This window comes from Diceros bicornis, chromosome 1, assembly GCF_020826845.1.
Source record: "Diceros bicornis minor isolate mBicDic1 chromosome 1, mDicBic1.mat.cur, whole genome shotgun sequence".
Taxonomy (NCBI): Eukaryota; Metazoa; Chordata; class Mammalia; order Perissodactyla; family Rhinocerotidae; genus Diceros; species Diceros bicornis.
In genome coordinates, this window is record NC_080740.1 from 3,561,903 (window position 1) to 3,576,271 (window position 14,369).

Genomic DNA, 14,369 nt, shown 5'->3' on the forward strand with positions numbered 1-14,369 from the left:
CAAATATTTTCTCTCAGTTGGTGGGTTGTCTTTTTGTTTTGTTCATGGTTTCCTTTGCTTGCAGAAATTTTTTAGTTTGATGTAGTCCCATTCGTTTATTTTTTCTTTTGTCTCCCTTGCCTGAGTAGACATGATATTTGAAAAGATGCTGCTAAGACCGATGTCAAAGAGTGTACTGCCTATCTTTTCTTCTAGGAGTTTTATGGTTTCAGGTCTTACATTCAAGTCTTGAATCCATTTTGAGTTAATTTTTGTGTATGGTGTAAGATAATAGTCTACTTTCATTCTTTTGCACATGGCTGTCCCGTTTTCCCAACACCATTTATTGAAGAGACTTTCCTTTCTCCATTGTACGTGCTTGGCTCCTTTGTCGAAGATTAGCTGTCCATAGATGTGTGGTTTTGTTTCTGGGCTCTCAGTTCTGTTCCATTGATCTGTGTCTGTTTTTGTACCAGTACCATGCTGTTTTGATTACCGTAGCTTTGTAGTATATTTTGAAGTCAGGGATTGTGATGCCTCCAGCTTTGTTCTTTTTTCTCAGGATTGCTTTGGTTATTTGGAGTCTTTTGTTGTTCCATATAAATTTTAGGATTCTTTGTTCTACTTCTGTGAAGAATGTCATTGGGATTCTGATAGAGATTGCATTGAATCTTTAGATTGCTTTAGGTAATATGGACATTTTAACTATGTTTATTCTTCCAATCCATGAGCATGGAATATCTTTCTATTTCTTTCAATACTGTCTTATAGTTTTCATTGTATAGGTCTTCCACCTCGTTGGTTAAGTTTATCCCTAGATATTTATTTTTTGTTGCAGTTGTATCTGGGATATCTTGAGTTCTCTTTCTGCTAGTTCATTACTAGTGTATAGAAATGCAACTGACTTTTGTAAGTTGATTTTGTACCCTGCAACTTCGCTGTAGTTGTTGATTATTTCTAATAGTTTTCTGGTGGATTCTTTGGGGTTTTCTATATACAGAATCATATCGTCCGCAAACAGAGTTTTACTTCTTCCTTTCCAATTTGGATTCCTTTTATTTCTTTTTCTTGTCAAATTGCTCTGGCCAAAACCTCCAGTACTATGTTGAATAAGAATGGCGAAAATGGGCACACTTGTCTTGTTCCTGTTCTCAGAGGTATGGCTTTCCATTTTTCACCATTAAGTGTGATGTTGGCTGTGGGCTTGTCATATATGGCCTTTCTTATGTTGAGGTACTTTCCTTCTATACCTTTTATTGAAAGGTTTTATTGTAAATCGATATTGGATCTTGTCAAATGCTTTCTCTGCATCTATTGAGATGATCATGTGGTTTTTATTCCTTATTGTGTTAATGTGCTATATCACGTTGATTGATTTGCAGATGTTGAACCATCCCTGTGTCCCTGGTATAAATCTCACTTGATCCTGGTGTATGATCCTTTAAATGTATTGCTTTATTTAATTTGCTAATATTTTGTTGAGGATTTTTGCATCTATGTTCATCAGTGATATTAGCCTGTAATTTTCCTTCTTTGTGTTGTCCTTGTCTGGTTTTGGTATCAGGGTAGTGTTGGCCTCATAGAATGAGTTAGGAAGTATTCCACCTTCTTCAGTTTTTTGGAATAATTTGAGAAGGATAGGTATTAAATCTTCTTTGAATGTTTGGTAGAATTCTCCAGAGAAGGCATCTGGTCCTGGACTTTTGTTTTTTGGGAGGTTTTTGATAACTGTTTCAATCTCTTGACTTGTGGTTGGTCTATTCACATTCTCTATTTCTTCTTGATTCAGTTTTGGGAGGTTGTATAAGTCTGAGAATTTATCCATTTCTTCTAGGTTATCCCATTTGTTGGCATATAGTTTTTCATGGTATTCTCTTATAATCCTTTGTATTTCTGTGGTATCCACTGTAATTTCTCCTCTTTTACTTCTAATTTTATTTATATGAGCCTTCCCTCTTTTTTTCTTAGTGAGTCTGGCTGAGGGTTTGTCAATTTTATCTTCTTAAAGAACCAGCTCTTAGTTTCATCGATCCTTTCTACTGTTGTTTTGGTTTCTATTTCATTTATTTCTGCTCTAATTTTTATTTACTTCCTTCTGCTGACTTTGTGCTTTGTTTTTTCTTCTTTTTCTAGTTCTGTTACTTGTAGTTTAAGATTACTTATTTGAGATTTTTCTTGTATGTTGAGGTAGGCTATATTGCTATAAATTTCCCTCTTAGTACTGCTTTTCCCGCATCCCATAAGAGTTGGTATGTTGTGTTTTCATTTGTCTCCAGGTATTTTTTGATTTTTCCTTTGGTTTCTTCATTGATCTAGTGGTTGTTCAGTAGCATGTTTAGTCTCCACATATGTGTGCATTTCCCAGCCTTTTTCTTGTAGTTGATTTCTAATTTCATAGCATTATGGTTGGAAAAGATGCTTGATATGATTTCAATCTTCTTAAATTTATTGAGGCTTGCCTTGTTCTCCAACATATAGTCTATCTTTGAGAATGTTCCATGTGCACTTGAGAATAATGTGTATTCTGCTGTTTTTGGATGGGAATGTTCTATGTATATATCTGTTAAGTCCATCTGGTCTAGTATTTCATTTAAGGCCACTGTTTCCTTGTTTGCTTTCTGTCTGGATGTTGTATCCATTGATATAAGTGGGGTGTTGAGGGCCCCTACTATGTTTGTGTTGCTGCCAATTTCTCTCTTTAGGTCTGTTAATAGTTGCTTTATATACTTTGGTGCTCCTGTGTTAGGTGCATAGATGTTTATAAGTGTTGTGTCCTCTTGGTGGAATGTTCCTTTTATCATTATATACTGCCCCTCTTTGTCTCTCATTGTCTTTTTTTTTTTTTTTTTTTTTTTTTTGTGAGGAGATCAGCCCTGAGCTAACATCCGCCAATCCTCCTCTTTTTTTGCTGAGGAAGATGGCCCTGGGCTAACATCGGTGCCTATCTTCCTCCACTTTATATGGGACACCGCCACAGCATGGCTTACCAAGCAGTACTTCGGTGCGCGCCCGGGATCCGAACCAGCGAACCCCGGGCCGCCGCAGCGGAGCGCGCGCACTTAACCGCTTGCGCCACCGGGCCGGCCCCTCTCTCATTGTCTTTTTTATCTTGAAGTTGGCTTTGTCTGATATAAGTATGGCAACACCTGCTTTCTTTTGCTTGCCATTTGCTTGGAGTATTGTCTTCCAGCCCTTCACTCTGTGCCTTCTGTTTGTCTTGAGGGCTGAGATGTGTTTCCTGGAGGCAGCATATTGTGGGTCTTGTTTTTTAATCCATCCAGCCACTCTGTGTCTTTGGATTGGAGAATTCAGTCCATTTACATTTAGAGTGATTATTGATATGTGAGGGCTTAATGCTGCCATTTTATCTCTTGTTTTCCAGTTGTTCTATATTTCCATTGTTTCTTTTCCCTTATATTTCTGACTGCCATTTAAGTTTGGTGGTTTTCTGTGATGGTTTTCTCAGTTTTCTCTTTATTTATGATTTGTGGCTCTGCTCTGATTTTTTGTTTCATGGTTACCATGAGCTTTGTATAAAAGATCTCATAGATGAGATAGTCCATTTTCAGGTAGCCTCTTATCTACATTAGCTTAAGCAGGTTCCATCTCTTTCCTCTTCACTCTCTGAGGTATTGTTGTCACAAGTTAGCCTTTTTTGTGTTGTGAGTTTGTGACTAAATTGAAGTCTTTATAGTTATTTTTGATGCTTTCCTTCCCTTTATCTTTTATGTTATAATTAAGTGCTTACTAACCTATTCTGATATAGAGCTGCAATTTTCTGATTTCTATTTATCTCCTTGCTCAAGTTTTGTGAACCTTTGCTTTTTAGTTTCAGATGGGAAGGCTCCTTTCAACATTCCTTTAAGGCAGGCCTAGTGGTGATGAACTCCTTCAGCTTTTGTTTATCTGGGAAAGCTTTTATTTCTCCATCATGTCTGAAGGATAGTTTGCTGCATAGAGTATTCTTGGCTGAAAGTTTTTGTCTTTCAGTATTTTGAATATATTGTTCCATTCTCTCCTAACCTGTAAGGTTTCTGCTGAGACATCCACTGACAGCCTGATAGGAGTTCCTTTGTGGATTTTCTTCTGCCTTGTTGCCCTTAATATTTTTTCTTTGTCATTGATTTTTTCCAGTTTTACTATTCTATGCCTCGGAGAAGGTCTTTTTGCATTGATATGATTAGGAGTTCTATTGGCTTCATGTACTTGTAAGTCTAGTTCCTTCCCCAGGTTTGGGAAGTTCTCAGCTAGTATGTCTTTGAACAAGCTCTCTGCTTCTTTCCCCGCCTCTTCTCCCTCTGGATTACCAATAATCCTTATGTTGCTTTTCCTAATTGAGTTGGATATTTCTGGAAGAATTTCTTTGTTTTTTAAAAATCTTAGTTCTCTCTCTTCCTCCACCTGAAGCATTTCTATATTTTTATGCTCTAAATCACTAATCTGTCCTCCATAACATCAGCTCTGTTTTTTTATGGTTTGTAGATTATTTTTTATCTCATTAATTGTGTTCTTCATCTCCAGAATTTGTTTGTTTGTTTGTTTGTTTTTTTTAGAGCTTCAGTCTCTTTGGTGAGGTGTTCCTTCTGCTCATTAATTCTATTCCTGAGCTCATTGAACTGTCTGAGTTTCCTTGTAACTTGTTGAGTTTCTTTATGACAACTATTTGGAATTCTCTGTCACTTAGATTGTAAATTTCTCTGATTTCAGGATTGGTTTCTGGAGACTTATCGTTTTCCTTCTCCTCTGAAGTGTTACTGTAGTTTTTCATGGTATTTGATTAATTGATCCTTTGCTGGCCTATTTGTGGTAGTATCAGGTCACAGATTCCACCTGCCACTGCTAGAGGGAAGCAGGGGCTGTGTTTTCTGATCCCGCACTGTCTGCTGGAAGTTGTGCCAGTAGGGCTGCTGTGTGTTTGTGCGGCCTGGCCACAGCTGCTTGGTGGGTCACACACATATGCACAGGGAGGGCCTCTCTGCTCTGCCCGCCAGTCTCTCTCATGTGGGTAGAACTGCTGCACTTAGCAGGGGACTGGCCGAGCTGCTGCGCTAGGTGGGAGGGGAGGGGTGCTTTCTTTCCCACGCAGACCGGCTCTGCGCTCGCAAGCAGCTCAGCTGAGCCTCTGTGCTTGGTGGGCGGGGCTCCCTCTCGGGGGAGCTTTCCCACAGGTGGGGCCACCACAGCATGGTGGGCACTCCTGCTAGCCAGGCCACTGCTCCGAAAGCATTCAGGCAGGCCAGGCTGCCTCTGCCCCCTCTTACAGTTGTGCTGGCCACTGTGTGAGGATCCGTGACCTGGATCACTGTTATGGGAGGGGGGGTCCACTCACCCAGTTCCACCACTTCCTGGGGATCCAGTCCACCCACTTTCAGACATATGGCTGTGTGGATCTCTCAAATGTCCTCTTGTGCTGTGTAGGGAATCCTCTGTTGGTCAATGGATATCTGTTTGGTTGTAACCTAGAGGGGAGAGACAAAGGAAACAACTCACTCTGCCATGATGCTGACGACACTCCTGGGAATCTGTATTTTTTAAGGCACGTTTGGGGACATACTTTTTTGAAGAATAGCTAGTATTTCTGAATAGCAAGTTTTAAAATCCTAATGCTGGATATCATATTTAAATTAGTTGAATTACAGGGAGTTTTTCAGCCCACTAATGCACTGAAGATTGCATTTGAGGTGTTTATACAATAAGTTTGTTTTTTTATTGAATTCTTGTATTGGTCTAGATTACAGGTTAGCAAACTTTTTCTGTAAAAGGCAAGATAGTAAATATTTTAGGCTTTGCAGGCCACATACAGTCTCTGGGACACATTCTTTTGTGTGCATGTGTGTTTTAACAACCCTTTAAAAATGTTAAAACCATTTTTAGCTCCTGAGCCATATAAAGACAGATTCAGGCCAAATACGGTTTGCCAACTCCTGGTCTAGATTAAACTATATATGTTTGTTTTTAAATTTATTTTTGTTTTCTTCTTAGCTGAGAGCCTACAGGTTGCAGTGAAGGCCTCACAGATGGGCGATGCATGTCTGTCATCCGAGGAGGGTTGTGGAGAATCTGCCTTGACGGATACGCTCAGTTCTCAGGATGTGCCAGGACTGCCTACTGCTTGTAAGTGAAATGCAGGCCTTTGCAATGAGCCTGAACACAACCCCTGGAGTGTGTAGTGGTTCCACGAGGTGAAGGCAACAACTCTGTCCCTATTTGGAGGAGATTTAATGTCTTTTTTAAAATTAGAAAAAACTTGAGAATAAACATGCTAGCCTACTCTCCATATAATAATGACCCTGGTGTTCCAAGGACAAGGACTTATAGCAGAGTTGGTGGGTTCCACTGCCCACCAAGCAAGCTCTGTACCTTCCCAAACCCTACCCTGCCTCATTTTTGATAGGACTTATTGAATATACTTTGGAAAGAACTTCTAAAGTCTTTTGGTGTTTTGATAAAGGCTCCCTGCAGCTCATTAGAGAGCAAGGCCTTCACTTAATCTCATCTCTTAATGTATCAATGGGGGGAAACATAACTCAGAGAACCAGAATCTTGTACACACACACACACATGGTTTGGTGGTTAAAGGCAGAAGTGCCAAGAGATTCTTGATCAATGTCGCCATACACATTAGTTCAGGACAGAATTCATTTATTAAAACACTGTTTCAATATGTTTTAAATACAGAAAACTAGAATGTAGAGAATTGATTTAGGTAATTTCTCAGAGCCTAATTCTATGGGTATATGTGTAGTTATATGCTAAATATTTAATTCTCTAAAGATTTCTGAGATAAGAGCATAAAGAATACATTTTAAAAAAAGAATATATTTTTCATTATGTCCGAGTGGTAAGAACCTTACTTCCACCAGGTCTTATCTGCACAAGATAAGTGTCTTTAGTAGCTAGAGACTGGAGGATTAACTTGTCTTAGCATTTCTTTAACAACATCCCTTGGTTAATTAAGATATATGGAAGCAGTACAGTTTTAAAATGCTCTACATTTTTTTTTTTTTTTTTCTTTACCAACACCAATAATTACTTTCCCCTCTCAAGTTCTGCTTTATCTAATCCTGGTTTCTATTTTCAGAATGTGCACATATGCTTTTCATTTCAACACAGCCCAGATTTGTCAGGGGAGTTGTACTGCCCTGGGTGATTTCCTTTTTTAAGAAGAACCTCATTATGCCATTGAGGAAGTTCTGTTTAAAGATACACGTAGGGTCCACTGCTCTCAGCCTCACCCCGGGGACAGCTGGAGGGGCTCCACTCGCTGCTGCAGCTGCTCTGAGCTCATGCTGCACCTTCCCTCCCTCAGACCAGGCGATGGCGGTTCTCCCTGTCTGTGTCCACATCTCCCGTGACTCGGGCGAGTTCCCAGGGGACACCCATGACATCTGCAGAGCCACTGGGAGGCTGTCTACAGTGGCCTGATAGTGGGATTCATGTAGAGGAGGGGCTAGGGCAGGTTGGCGGGGTCCTGTCCCCATTCGGTTCTGGGCTGCATGATGTGGCATGGTGCCACAGGAGTTTGATTCTCTTTATGAAGTTGATGAGGGCACAGTGCTGTTTCTACACGAGGGTCGGTAACTGAAGGGGTCCATTCTGCATTTGACTTTGAGGACTGGGTCTTTCTAAGTCAGACCTGTGTCTGTCTGAGGTTATAGACTAAGCAGGCCCTCTGTTTTAGTCCTCAATAGACCCAATCAGGTGGATGAGTACAACCTACTCCCTATAAAAGTCTGGAGACCCTCTCGTCCACTCTAAACTTGAATACGGGAATGGAGGGCCCTGATCCACATTCCACTTTTCTGCCTTCGTTTGGCTTGCCATCAGCTTCTTTCCCCATTTGATGGCCCTCATTTCTATCAGGGAAGAGAGAGAGAATGGGTAATTCTTTGGTAATGCCTTTGGCATTTCTCTAAGAGTTAAGAATAGTACCCAGTAGCAGAACCATTTTTTGGGAGACAGAAAAATCTCTATAAAATGTCCCTTCACCATACGTGAGTGGGCATTGACTGGCTTGGGCAAAATGAACTTAATTTTTAGCTGATATAATTTGAAGCAGTTTCTGCTTAAACACTTCTTTGTAATAGAAGAAGGCTTTGGATTCCTAGAGGACTTGCATTTAAAGATGGCACTAGGAAAAAAAATTTATAGACAGTGTCACAAAGTGAGTATCTATTTCATCAGAGTCTGATTGGACATGGTTCCAGTGAAATTCTGTGTGAGAAAGGGCTTTGGAAAGTCTAGTTTTAATCAGTGTAGGTGAGGATAGTATAAATTTTAACTAAGTTCACATGGGTAAAGACAGAAAATCATGCCAACAGAGGTTTAACGGTTGGAGTGAAATCTGTATTCGGCACTTAAAAATATTTCTGGACTAGAAATATTTCTGTATTTTCATAGGTTAAAAATATAGTGTTTACAGTATTTGTGAATGTAGAACATAAATAAGAATTGTGAGAAAAAACACTTGGAAATTGTTTAAAAAAAAGAAAAAGAAAAAGTGATTGGCAACAGGCGGGGTCTCAGTCTTCGTGACTTCGGGATCGTGGAGCGTTAGCTCAGGAAGATGTTGCCCCCCTGTCGCCGGACTCCTCCTTCCTCCCGAGCCTGTACGGTCTGCGGCTCTTGCACAGGCCCTGAGGGAGCCTTCCGCAGGCCTGTCTCCTCAGACCTGGGCCTGCCCATGCTGCTTTTTCTGCAGGGCCTGTTCTCCACTGCACCCTCCCCAGGCGCTTTTTTCTATCAACTGAAAGTAGATGTAGAATCACCCTCTCGGTACCACCACCAACACATGAGCACCTCCCCTTGAGCAGAAAGAAAGATAACAGATGGGCGATAACTGATTCCATGGGTCAGTTTGGTACCTGTTAGTGTGGAAGCTCCCTGAGGGCAGGGCCTGCGCGTTGCTCTGCGCTCTTTCAGCACATCATATGAGAGTATTCGATGCGTGTGATTTTGTGATGGTTCTTAATTGGAAATTTGTCAACTGTGTACAAGAGAACCCAGTCCTGGCTGCCCTTTGATGATGTCCTTTTTGTTTCTGTCTCGATGGTGCACTTCCAGCACTAGACGCAGAAGGGGCAGGAGGAAGAAACTGTTGGGACGTGGATCCCGGGATCCAGGGTGTGGGCACCGACGTGGCCGTCTCTGATGCAGGGGAGAAGGTATCGTGAACTGACTTGTTAGTAAATGGCACCGGTCACTTTGTGTAACAAAATAACCCCGGGTCTGGTCTGTCCAGTGAGTGGTATGACAGTGTTTTCCTGAATTGTCCTCTGTTTCAATATTCATATTTAAACTTTTTAACTTATTTCTTCTTTAAATGTTCTTACTCTTCCTATATCGTGTGGGTGTAAAGAAAGAAATAATTGAAAAGTTATTAAAAAGATTTAAAACTCGGACGTTTACTCGTGTGTCTGCACTCTTCCTTCTGCCTGACTTGCACTGTCTGCGCTGCAAACCTCTCGCTTCTCCCCGCGGCGTCTGGCAGCTCTTGGCCGAGAGGGGGTCCTGGGTGTCGGGGGCCTCAGGCAATCAGGTGGCGCTAACGTGGCAGAAATCATTTTGACTCTGGAATGTTCTTCTTTCACTTTCTCTTACCTTCCTCTCCTTTTAGATTGCTTTCTGTCATCACTCACATTGTCACTACTTTTTGTGATAGACTTAGTCAACCTGACCAACTTTTGCTTGGGGCAAAGTTGTTCCAAATGCCTCTTCTTCTTCTTCTTTTTTTTTTTGTGAGGAAGACTGGCCCTGAGCTAACATCCTTGCCCATCCTCCTCCACTTTTATGTGGGACGCTGCCACAGCGTGGCTCGACAAGTGGTGTGTCGATGCGCGCACACTTAACCGATACACCAGGGAGCCGGCCCCCTAACTGCCTCTTCTTTTTTGACGTACAATACATGTAGGTTATAACACTGTCTTTTAAAAAATTAAATGTGTGAAAATTCCTATTCAAATGAAGCCAGGATGTCAGAAATAGAGGGAATGAGAATATGTTTCTGGGAGGTGTGAGGGGGCCTCCCTGGGATTGTCTGGGGCTCAAGAGTTTAGCTTCATCTAAAATTGGAGTAGGCACATTACCAGATGCCAATGTGTGTTAATGGGAAAAATGACATATGTCAGGTCTTTATATATGTAACATTTTGTGTATTTTTGTATATATTGCATATGACTGAGAAACCAAATCCAAAGTTTTTTAAAATCCATAGAAAAGATGCCCGTGATTTAATGTTTTTTTTAAACTTCATAGGCCAAAATGAAACTAGGAATGAAATATTTTACTCCACTTATTCTGACTGTAAGCTTTCTAACTTCTTCCTAAAACGTCCCTGCTGCCCATCCTTTTCTGTGCAGACTTCACTTTTAAATCTGTAGCTTTTGTATTATTGAGGGGGGGGGGTGTCGATTAGTAACAGTTTCCCGTGGATGGAAGCTGAGGTGGCTTCCACCCCTGAAGGCTTTCCGTCCTGGGACTCAGTTACAGGTAAGTGAGAGTAATTTCCAGGTTCCCCTTCAGATGAGCCCACCTGGAGAACTGTGCCGTTAATAAGGCATTTTGAGAAACTGAATGAACCGATGTATAGGGCAAGATCACTTGAAATCAAATTTTAAAAAAGTGTATAATGGATATTTTGTAATTAGCTTAATAAGGTAAGATTTTAAAAAACATTTCTAAAAGAATTAATTTGTAACCCAAATGGCAAAATACCAAGTGTAAATCACCAACTGCAGCTATGCACATTCACCACAAGGTGGCAGACCAACTCCAATAAAAAGATGGCATTAAAAATTCCTTTCTTGCATCTAACCTAGTGGTTCTCAGTAGTAAGTAACCACATGTAGGTAATCCAACTCATTTCCATGTCTCTAATTTTTATAGAATGTAAAAATTCTATACCATACGATCTTACAAAAGCAGTGGAGTGTTGGAGCAAGGTCAGAACCAGAGAGAGCCCCAAACTGACTGCAGACTGGGAGTCGCAGCCCCATTACCTGCCGGAGGGTCGGGCACAGATCTGACGGCTCTGAACTTCGTCCCCTTTTCCATCCTTGTCCTTCCCCTATTAGAGGTGCTGCTTAGTAGTGAGATCTCTCATTGGCAGGCTGGGGGAGAGCATGGGGAGAGGGGGTGGAAAGAAGAGATGGGACTAGCTCATCATGGTGTCATCAGCCTAAACTAATTGAATTTAACAAGTCCACAGTTACCTGATGACATGACCACAGTTGACTGTTCCTTGTGGTTTCAACTTAAATCTGCTCAGACAAGAGCAAGCCGCGAGGGGAGACTGCAGGTTCTTGGAGGGCAGGGAATCGGATGACCTCCTGTAGTGTAAGATGTGGAGAAGCAGTGGGTGCTCAATATTTGTAGAATGGAGGGTGAATGTCCATTTCATGCCAGGCATCGTTCTTAGGCTCGTGTATAGCATTGAACATGCAGATGAAATCACACTAATTGGCTTACATCCCAGTGAGAGAAGACAGACAATAAATGAATAGACAAGTGGTCAATTCAATTCTGGAAACTGGAAACCGTCACTATCCACATGTGCCCCTAATGTGTGCAGTAGAGAGACCCCATCCCTCAGGAGCAGACGGTCTCATGGAGCCTCATTCACGGCCTCTGCTGATAGTGCTTCTACTGGGCAATCACAGACTGGCCCGGTGAACTCGGAGAGATGTGATCTGGAGAAGACCAGCCAAGTGCTCCCCTTTGGGCCGCCTCTGGGTCTAGTTTCTTCTCCCAGCCACTGGCTATTTTGGCTTTGTGAATCTCAAACATTGAGAGAGAGAGCTCAGGGCCAGGTATGATGTTTTCTAGCTTCCAAATCTGCCCTCCAGGATGCAAGGAGCCAGTCTGGCCTGAGAGACAACTTCAGCCTGGGCACTGAGAGCTCAGTTTACACTGTGGTTTGCACAAGGTGAATACATCACGTATGGAGAGGGCGGGCACTTCTTCACCCTCATCGCTTGTTGTTTAAGGGATAGTTGGGTGAAATTTACCATGCGTCTCAAAGACCGAGTTTGCAAAAGGGTCTCTTGTCAAGTGGTTGTTTAATTTTGTAGGCTTTGATTTCTGGGAGGAAACAGTCGCTATAGAAGAGTTTAGAGAGAGTGAAGTGTTTTACTGGAGGTCATACATTTTGGAACACTACAGTGTAGCTTTTTGAAAGAAGAGTGATTCTTCATTTTCTTATGTTTTTATATATTCTAGGTGGAATATAGAAACTTCCCAGGTTCTTCACACTCAGAGGTGAGCTATGCACACCTTAAATATATCACCATCCTCTCTTTATTTGTGGATAAGGAATGCTTTTTCAAGAATTTGACACTTAGGATCTTATTTTTCAGATTATACAAGCGATACAGAATTTAACCCGTCTTTTATATAGCCTTCAGGTAACTATGCTCCTCTAATTTTTGACCTTGCGAATGTTTCTCTTAATGCAATTCACTTTATTTGATGATTCCCAGACCTTAAAAATTAGAGCATTTGAGAGGTAGTGAATGATCTTAAAAGAATGCCAGCCCCCAAGTGTCGCTCAACTAGATGTGTTGAACTTTGCCTGCTTTTGTGATCACAGAGCAACACCACTACATTTTATACTATTCTTCTCTGAAACCATAAAACACTTCATATCTTTAAAAAATATTGATGAATATGATCTGGCTTGAAGTTTACAGTGAAACTCTTAGGTGAGTGTAGCATGACTTCACATTTTCTGGTGAAAACTCAAATTCACACCTAAACTTTTTTCATTTCCACATGTGGCCTTAGGCCTTTGGAGCAGGTAAACAGTTCATATGCTCCTTCATTTCTGGGTTTGTTCATCCACCCGACATTTTTTGCGTGCCTCTGTGCGAGGCGCTGTGCTGAGGGCTGAGCACAGACGGAAATGGGCCAGAAAGCCCACGTCAGGTGGCTCACTGTCTTCCAATGAAGGACGGGCAGGAATTGTGCTTGTGTGTAGGATTATAGGGTTGGATGGACCCCTAGGCCATGCAGAAGAAAGGCGGAATACATCCAGTTGCTGAATTTATAGATTAAAAATATTTTAAAATGATGTAAAAGCAATGTTTATATTGTAAACAAACTTGTAGAAAAACTTGAGGATACAAGTAAATAAAATAAAACGATTTGTGATTCTACAGAGAGAATTATTATTGTTGTGTTGGAGTATATCCCTCCAGTTTTTAGAATCAGTTTACATATACTCTTGCAACATGTGCCTTTCTATGTCACAAGCAATTATCATATAGCACAATTTTTAGTGGTTGTATAATCTTCACGTCTGTGGAATTTATCCAGTTTCTCATCATTTATACTTTTGTGTCAATATTCTAGTGGATATCCTTGTACACTATAAACACACCTGAGTGTTTCCTTAGCATGAATTACCAGAATTATTTTTTTAGGTTTTTAATAGACATTGCCAAAATAAATCAACATCCCTTGCTACTTGTCCTTAATTTGAAAATGGATCAAGGTATCTGATTATCTTAATTTGCATTTTTTGGATTACTATTGAGATTAAACTTGCTTTTCCTATTGGCTTATTAGCCATTCATATTTCATATCTTATACCTGTTGAATATTAAAAGGAAATAAAATTGACTTTAAATTTTCACTGTAAAAAATGTAAAGTCATACTACATTTGATGTTTTCTTGTTTATACCTCGACTGCATCAAGACTTCTTTCTCTTAAGTTCTATTGAGTTAAGTTGTATCTCCTTATTCTTGCTCTAGTACCATTATCTTAATTATTAAAGTTTTGGATTACATTTGTTTTGTTTTGTTTTTTGAGAAAGATCAGCCCTGAGCTAACATCCCTGCTAATCCTCCTCTTTTTGCTGAGGAAGACCGGCCCTGAGCTAACATCTATTGCCAATCTTTTTTTTTCCCTTTTTCTCACCAAAGCCCCAGTAGATAGTTGAATGTCATAGCTGCACATCCTTCTAGTTGCTGTATGTGGGATGTGGCCTCAGCATGGCCGGAGAAGCAGTGCGTTGGTGCGTGCCTGGTATCTGAACCCGGGCTGCCAGTAGCAGAGCGCGCGCACTTAACCGCTAAGCCACGGAGCCGGCCCCTTGGATTACATTTGATGTATGACAGTGCTAGTCTCCTCTTATTTTTCTATGCTTATCTATATATTCTTTCATAAGAACTTTTGAATCACTCTGATAAGTTTCTTCTACTAAGACCTTTAAAATGTCATCATATTTATAGGTAAATTGGGGAGAATTGGCATTTTTGCAATAATTAGTCCTCTTGTCTGAGAACATGTTGTTAGTTGTCTCTTATGTTCTGCTGGAAAGCTTTGTAATTGTCTTCACATAGGTACCGTATATATATGTATTTTTTTTTTTGGCTGAGTTTATTTATAGAT

At 40.8% G+C, this 14,369-nt stretch overlaps 1 protein-coding gene across 2 annotated transcripts in view; it reads left to right on the plus strand.

Moving 5' to 3' along the window:
- ARHGEF28 (Rho guanine nucleotide exchange factor 28) overlaps positions 1-14,369 on the plus strand; it is a 298,793-nt gene that overhangs the window by 252,441 nt on the left and 31,983 nt on the right. For both annotated transcript variants that reach the window (XM_058560657.1, XM_058560747.1), the window contains 4 exons: positions 5,962-6,093; positions 9,043-9,143; positions 12,196-12,234; positions 12,333-12,380. In XM_058560657.1, the coding sequence (XP_058416640.1) occupies positions 5,962-6,093; positions 9,043-9,143; positions 12,196-12,234; positions 12,333-12,380 (320 nt within the window). The remainder of the gene's footprint in view (positions 1-5,961; positions 6,094-9,042; positions 9,144-12,195; positions 12,235-12,332; positions 12,381-14,369) is intronic.